We start from the raw sequence: 8,341 nt of genomic DNA, 5'->3' as shown, positions 1-8,341 counted from the left end.
CTAAGACAGAAATATTTGGAACCAAGTTGTAAAATGAGGAGAGGGACTCTACAGGGATGCACTGTGCCTGTTGTCCTTCCATAGTCTCCACCTGAGTCCTGGGATGCCACCTCCTGAGCCCTTGTCATGAATGTCTATAACACAGGACCTCTCAGGATCATCTGGGACTAGAAATGTGGGATGGAGGTCATGGTCATGTAAAGTTACAAGTAGAGCTGTCCAGGTTCCCAGCTAGAGCTGGTCCCTAACTGTCCCCCATGTGGGCGGGCTAGATAGGGGGGACTGCAGGTGCAGCTGTAATTGGACCTTGGCTGTTCTGCCTGGATGAGAAGATTCTGGCCACACCTCCCAATTTTTTCATGTTTCTCTGACCAATAGGATATGAGTTGAGGCCACGCCCACATTCCATGCTGCCTAGTAGCACTGGGATCCCCTCTATTGGCTCACACCACTACAGGAGTTGAAGGAGGTAGAGGTGGTGAGTGGGGAGTGTGCAAATTGAGCTGATTTTGACATAGTTGGAGGTAGATATTCGAGTTACTGGTGATAGAACACAGTTGAGTTTAGGCAGCCTGGGAATGTGGCCCCCCCACCTTCACCGTCCCAGAGCTGGGATGTCTGAGAAAAAAAGAGAAAAAAAAGTAGCTGCAGGAAGGAAACTACTGCAACAATACCAGCAGAGGAATGGTCCTGCTAGACCTAGAGAATCCAAGAAGGGGAAAATGAAAGAGGGAGGTAACCCCAAGACAAACACCACTGGGGACTGTCCTTTACTCAAGGGTGCGGCCCAAGACCACGCAGACCCTGAGCCTCCCCCTCCCCTGGGCACTGTCACAGCTGCCAGGGTCCAGAGCGTCACAGGTCCCAATAACACCAAGGACCTAGAGAGACACAACCAACACCTGGTGCTTGCCCTGGACTCCAGCACAATACAAAAGCAGCAGCTCTGCACTGAGATCCAAGAGCTGCAGGATCAACAGGGAAAAGACAAGGAGAAGATGGCCTGTGTGCACGAAGCCCTGAAAGCAGAGCTGGAGCAGCACAAGCTGTCGATACAGATGCTGATTAGAGAAAAAGCAGACTTACAATCTGCCCTGGCCCACAAGCAGCAAGAGGCCGATGAAAGAGCACTGGAGCAGGAGGGTCTTACCAGCTGCCTGCAGGCTGCACAGCAGCGCGTAACAGAACTGGAAACAACATTGTCTGCAGTCAACACCACGCAGAATGAAACTGAGAACAACAACATAGAGCTCATGAAAGCCCTGAATCGCGTGAAGCTGCAGCTCCAGGAAAAGGCCAGAAGTATTGAAGACCTGGAGGATGAGAACACCGAGCTGCAGGAGAGGCTGGAAGTGCTCCTGACACAGAAGGCCGACATGAAAATGGAAATCCACAAGTTCCAAGAGGAACTAGTGGAGCGGGCAGAGTTGGAAAGCCAACTCAACAACATGAAGGAGTTGGTGGCAAAATTAAAGGAGGAGAGAGACACCTTTGCGGAGGACCTGAGGCAGAGCTCCACGGGGAAGGAGAAAGTCCAGCAGCTGCTAGAGCAGGTGAGCCAGCTGAGAGAGGAGAAGGAGCAAGGGGTGAGGCAGGTGTTGGAGTTGGAGAGCAAGCTGGTGGAGCTGAGAGAGCAGCTGTCAGAGCTGTGGCCCCCAGAGCCGCCTGCAGGGCCAGCTCAGGCTGAGCAGCAGCTGCAGGCCCACACCCTGCAGTTGCAGGAGGAGCTCAAGACCCTGGAGGAGCAACTTCACCTCCAGGTGGAGGAGAACCAGAGCCTCAGTCTCCAGAACCTGGAGCAGCAGCAGCGGCTGTGGATACTGGAAAAGAAGGCTGAGGAATGGGCACAGCATGCCGAGGACCGGCGCAAGATCCTGGAGACCATGGAGAAGGAACAGGAGACCTTGAAACGCACGCTGGTGCACAACCGCCAGCTGAAAGAAGAGCTGGCCCAGCTGCAGGATGCCTTGCAGAGGCTGAGCGCTGAGAAGGGGGAGCTCGCCAGCATCCTGCACACAGAGCAGCAGGAGAAGACAACCCTGCAGGCGAAGCTGGATGAGCTGGAGGAGGAATTCAAAGAAGGAAAAGACGTGGCAGAGTTAAAGCGCCAAGCAGCTGAGGATCTGCAGGAGCTGCATGACAAGTACCTGGCCCAGGTGCAGGAGCTGAGCACCACCTGCAAACAGCACAAGGCCACCAGCCAGCAGCTGATGTCAGAGAAGGAGGCCCTGCAGCAGCACCTGCTGAATCAGAGCCATCTGATGGACCAGCTGAAGCAGGAGCAGGTGCAGAGCAAGTTGCTGGCCCAGATGGAAAGGGAGAAGTTACAGGACACTCTGAAGTGTCTGGAAGCAACAAGACAGGAGAATGCGCAGCTGCGGGCCCAGCTGAGCGCCCTGGCTTTCCCCAGGGAAGATGAAGGCCTGAGCCAAGACGAAGACAAGGGTGAGGAGGCGACTCCCCATGATGTGACTGTTCCAGACGACGTAGACAACCCGCAGAGCATGTGGGATTTTTACATGGACGCACTGTCCATCGCAGAAGGCAGGAAGGCGAGGATGAGCCGGCAGCTGCAGGAGCAGCAGGCCCGCTGCGGGTGCCTGAGTCAGCTGGCAGCCCAGTGCCAGAGAAAGCTGGAGAGCCAGGCCGCCTTCCCCCAGCGCTGCATCCACAGGCTGTTCGGCAAGAGGAAGCAGGACACACAGGCACCCAAGAAGCAGCTGCACATCTGCTTCCCCGAAGACTTGGCCAGCAAGGGACACCCCCAGAGTCACGTGGATGACCTCCACCATCGCTGCAGCCAGCTGACCCAACACCTGACCACCATGGAAGAGACCATCGTGCTGTACAAGGAACAGCTAGAAGTCCTGGAGAAGCTGTGTCAGGAGAAAGAGCAGTGTGTGAGCCAGCTGTCCCAGGAGAAGAGGAGGAAGAGGAAGGAGCTGAAGGAGCTGTTGCTGCGCCTTACAGGGGAGAGCACAGAGTGCCAGGACATGATGCTGGCAGCCGCCCAGGCCCCTGCTGCCGAGGCCCCCTCAGACCTCTCAGGCCCCCTGAGGATGGAGGTCAGGGAGGAGCGGCAAGGCTGTGAAGATGTGCATCTTCAAGAAAGCTTGAAGCCTGTCCCAGAAGAGGCTGGGGCGCCTGGGCCCCTGGAGAGCCCCACTGCAGAGCCTCCTGTGCCGCTGCTGCCTGCCATCCAGCCCCAGCAAGAGCCCACAGACGGGGGCGAAGAGTCCTGCCTCCCTTTCTTCTATAAGCCACAAGCAGATGATGTATTTGAAATCATCACCATCTAAAGACACGGCCTTCTATTGTCTAAAATGTATTTATAGCATGATGATGGGTAGCACTGTCTAAGGCCTTACTTTAATGAGTGGCATTTGGGGAAGAGTATCCATATCCCAGACAGAGCAAAGGCTGCTGGGAGTGGCCTAAATTTGAAGGACATCTAACAGTCCACTTGTTGTCAGGGAGGGGGCCCAGATATGGGTCACCATTAAGAGAAAAATAAAATGAAGTTGGGAGTGATGGTAGGGTTTATAGTTCATGTTTTATTAGTGACATTTTATGAAGTGCTTCTTTATTCATATGCTCACTGCATTATTTTCTGATATCTTAAAGAAGTACTTTTCATAATTGATTTATGGAAAAGGTTTATGTTATTCTTGAATTATTTCATTTTTTAACATTATATGTTGATGCAGTCATGCATTTTTTCAAAATGAACTCTGTCCCAGCAACAGGGAATGTTCTTTTTTGTATCGTAACATGCTGCAATGAGAATATTGCAGTGAAAACATAGTAATGAGTGTGAAAAAGAAGAAAATTATAATGTTGAAAGTTTGCAAAAACAACCTCACCATGAGTAGAACAAATGAAGATGTGCTACAATTGAAAATCAGCAAAGACAGTGCAAAAAATGGCATACAAAAAATAAGAATACATAAATATAGAATATCTACAGTATGTCAACAGCCTTAGTAATATTTCAGTGATGTGCTGACGTGATGTTGGATATTATTCATTGAATAAAATTATTAAAATTCAATTTCTTGGTTCTTTTTAAAATTTGCTGATTGTAGCTATTAGAAACTTAAAAATTACTCTGGGGACCTGAGAGGTCTAAGACAGCCTCAGCAGCAGGGGCCTGGCTATAATCCTAGCAAGCCAGGAGGCTGTGGTCTTATCATTGTTCAAAGCCCACTTTAGCATCAAAGTCCTTGAGACTCTTCCTAAACTACCAAAAAGCCAGAAGTAGAGTTAGGATACAAGTGATAGAGTGCTAGCCTTGAGCAAAAATGCTTAGGGACAGAGCCCAGGCCCTGAGTTCAAGCCCCAGGAGAGGTACAAAAAAAAAAGGACAGGAAGGAAGGAGGGAAGGAAGGAAGGAGGGAAGTGGGAAGGAAGGAAGGAGAGAAGGAGGAAGGAAGGAAGGATGAAGGAAGAAAGGAAGGAAGAAAGGGAGGGAGGGAGGAAGAGAGGGAAGGGAGGGAAGGAAAGGGGGAGGGAGGGAAGGAAGGAAACAAAAAAAAGAAAGAAAGAAAAGAAGGAAGGGGGCTGGGAAGGTGGCTTACTGGTAGAGCGCTTGTCTTGCAAGCCTGAGGCCCTGGGTTCAATTCCTCAGCACTACGTAAGCAAAAAGAAAAAAGCCAGAAGTGGCGCTGTGGCTCAAGTAGTAGAGTGCTAGCCTTGAGCTCAAGAGCTGAGGGACAGCGCCCAGGCCCAAAGTTTAGGCCGCACAACCGGACCCAAAAAAAAGAAAAAAAAGAAAAAAATGAAGAAGAGAAAAGGAGGGAGGAAAAAAATATAAAAAAAGAAAAAATTAAAAATTATATATGGGGCCAGGCGCTGGTGGCTCACGCCTGTAATCATAGTTACTCAAGAGGCTGAAATCTGAGGATCACGGTTCAAAGCCAGCCCAGTCCGGAAAGTTTGTGAGACATTTATCTCCAATAAACCACTAGAAAACCAGAAGTGGCACTGGCTCAAATGGTAGAGCACTAGCCTTGAGCTGAAGAGCTCAGGGACAGTGCCCAGGCCCCGTGTTCAAGCCCCACAACTGACATAAATAAATTTAAATAAATAAATAAATTTAAATAAATAAATAAATAACATGGGTTGGGTCAGGTCACCCATGGCTCATGCCTTTAGCTACTCAAGAGTCGGAGATCTGAGGATCACAGTTTGAAACTAACTCCAGCAGAAAAGTCAGTGAGATTCTTATCTCCAATAAACTACTCAGAAAAAGTTGAAGTGGCACTGTGGCTCAAGTGGTAGAGCGATAGCCTTGAGCACAAAGAGACCCCAGGACCTGCAAACTTAAAATAAAAACACAAAACATATGGAACTTCTTGTTTGCAGTTCACCACTGGCCTAGATTGTGGGAACATGACACAAAACTAGTGCTACCGAAAGGAAAACAAGTACAAGCTTCCTCTGATATGATCGTCACCCCAGTCCTCATACTGCAGAAAAGATGTGATCAGAATTGCCTACACGCATTGTGGTTGTCTACTTCAGCACTTGCCAGGATTATTCTCCTGTGAATAAGCCAGTCTCTCTTCTCTCCTGTAGGTAGAGTTAGTTCTTTCTTTGAATCTGTACTGGAATTGTAGCCCATGGTAATCAAAATGAAGTGGTGGAAATATTGCTCTTTTATTTTTCCCCAAACTCTTTTTATTAGCATACATTAGCCACACAAGGAAGGGGGTACTTCATTGTGAGATTTCCATGTGTATTCCTATGATGGTGGGAACACGCATGTACTCCCTTCCTACTACAATTTGCAAAGGTTACATTCTTCTATCTTCATTCATGCTGACAATCTACTTCAACCTTTAAGACCAAACCCCTCTCAGGAGTACCTCTACACAGAATCTGTTTTCTCAACTCCACCCCTACTCTTAACAGCTTCCAGGATAGTCCTTTATAAAATTTTCACATGCACTTGCAATGTATTTCAAAAATTTGCACCCTCTATTATTTTCTCTTTGTCCTCAGTAGGCCCTTAGTTAGTCTCAGTTAACTATATATGCAATTATGTATACAGGTGTGTATATATGTACATATATATATTTGTCCATGATTATGAATGTATTTGAGGTCTAGTTTCCACTTTTGAACAAAAACAATATTGTTTGTTTTTTGTTTGTTTGTGTGTGTGTGTGTGTGTGTGTGTGTGTGTGTGTGTGTGTGTGTGTTTGTGTGTCCCAGTGTTGGGCTTGAATCACAGCCTGGGAGCTCTTTCTTAGCTTTTTCCATTTAAGGTTTATCCATTCTACCACTTGAGCCACTCCTCTACTCTCAGTTGTTTTGGTGATTAATTGGAGAGAGGATTCTCTCTGATTTGTCCACCTGCACTGGCTTCAAACCTGAATCTTCACGTATCAGTCTGTGGAATAGCTAGGATTACACGCATGAGCCCCAGGCAACTAGCCATCGCTTGTTTTATGAGCCTGGCTATTCTCAATAGGCTGTTCTCCAATTTTATCCATTTTCTCTAAAACGACATGATTTCATGTTTCTCTAAACTTTGCGTAACTTTCATACCTTAGTATATTTTGAAAATATGTTAGTGTATATATACAATATTAGTATACAGGTGTGCATATATACATATATATATATATTCTTTACCCATTCATCTTTTTAAATATATTTATATGTGCATGTATATAGAAATATAAATGTGATGTGAAGCATATGCATGAAGCCTTTTTTTTTTTAATTTTATTTTATTTTATTTGAGAACATACTGTACAGAGGGGTTACAATTACATGGGCAGGATAATGCATACATTTCTTACCAAGCATTGCAGCCTCCTCCTTTGTTTACCCTTCACCTCCCTTCCCAGCCTCCCCCCTCCCCCCCACCCAGTCATACCTCCCCTCCCCCCCCCACACACCAACATTGTAAAGCTGGTTTTGACATGACATTTTGTACTTCTCATTGTTGCAACAGGTCCACCTGAATCCTTAAACGACTTGTTTGTCCCCATCTCCTCCACATGTTATACTGACATCAAATATAGTGAAAGCGGGGGTTACACTGTGGGGGAGGGACATACAAAGCAACAAAGAAATAATCTTATAAATGCGTTAGAAACACATGCATGAAAGAAACAAAAACATTAAAATACCTATTTAAGGGTTCGTTTTCCTAACATCACATTATCTGACCTTTTCCGCTTGACTCATACCTATACTAGATATTGCAAATAAGGGAAACCATGGGACCTATGTTTCTTTGGGCCTGGCTTACTTCACTTAATATAATTTTTTCCAAGCCTTTCCATTTCCTAACAAATGGGGAAATGTCATTCTTTCTGATGGAGGCATAGAATTCCATTGTGTATATATACCACATTTTCTTGATCCATTCATCTATTGAGGGGCATCTGGGTTGGTTCCATATCTTAGCTATGGTAAATAATGCTGCAATAAACATAGTTGTGCTGGTAGCTTTAGTGTGGTCTTGTTTGTAAACATTAGGGTAAATGCCCAAAAGTGAGATTGCTGGGTCATAGGGGAGTTCTATGTGAAGTCTTTTGAGGAACCTCCATACTGCTTTGCAAAGTGGTTGAACAAGTTTACATTCCCACCAACAATGAAGTAAGGTTCCTTTCTGTCCACATCCCCTCCAGCATCTGTTGTTGTTAGAGTTCTTGATTTTTGCTGTTCTAACCGGAGTGAGGTGATATCTCAATGTTGTTTTGATTTACATTTCTTTTATGGCTAGGGATGTTGAACATTTCTTCATGTGTCTATTGGCCATCCTTCTTTCTTCTTCAGAGAAGCTTCTCTTTAATTCTTTCGCCCACTTATTTATTGGGCAGTTGTTTCTTTGAGGATTTGTTGTTGGGTGGTTTAATTTTTTGAGTTCCAAGTATATTTTAGATATGAGACCCTTGTCCGTTGTATGGCTAGTAAAGATCTTCTCCCAATCCGTGGGCTTTCTATTGATCTTGCTAGCTATGTCATTTGCCCTGCAGAAGCTCTGCAACCTTATGCAATCCCATTTGTCCAACCTTTCTTTGATTTGTTGTATTTCCGGGTCTCTATTCATAAAATTATGGCCTGAGCCAAGGAGACCTAGGGTTTCTCCTATTCCATCCTGTAATGTTTTCAGAGTGTCTGCTTTGAGTTCAAGGTCTTTGATCCATTTGGAGTTGATTCTGGTGCAGGGTGATATATAAGGATCTAGCTTTAGTTTTCTATATGTAGTTAACCAATTTTGCCAGCACCATTTACTGAAGAGGCCGTCTTTCTTCCATTCTATTGTTTTAGCTCCCTTATCGAAGATTAGATGGCTATAGATCTGTAGGTTCATTTCTGGGTT

At 46.1% G+C, this 8,341-nt stretch overlaps 1 protein-coding gene across 1 annotated transcript; it reads left to right on the top strand.

Moving 5' to 3' along the window:
* Nucleotides 1-614: 614 nt before the first annotated feature.
* Nucleotides 615-3,299, top strand: LOC122106239 (golgin subfamily A member 2-like). Its single transcript, XM_042677530.1, has one exon. It carries the CDS (start codon nucleotides 615-617, stop codon nucleotides 3,297-3,299), a length of 2,685 nt encoding a protein of 894 aa, XP_042533464.1.
* The last annotated feature ends 5,042 nt before the right edge of the window (nucleotides 3,300-8,341 follow it).

This window comes from Dipodomys spectabilis, unplaced genomic scaffold (assembly GCF_019054845.1).
Source record: "Dipodomys spectabilis isolate Male_0828 unplaced genomic scaffold, ASM1905484v1 ptg000039l, whole genome shotgun sequence".
Taxonomy (NCBI): domain Eukaryota; kingdom Metazoa; phylum Chordata; class Mammalia; order Rodentia; family Heteromyidae; genus Dipodomys; species Dipodomys spectabilis.
This window is presented reverse-complemented; position numbering and strand designations above follow the sequence as displayed.

Bases quoted from the DNA above. Each gene is read 5' to 3' on its own strand.
- LOC122106239 (XM_042677530.1), top strand. From the start codon at position 615: ATGTCTGAGAAAAAAAGAGAAAAAAAAGTAGCTGCAGGAAGGAAACTA.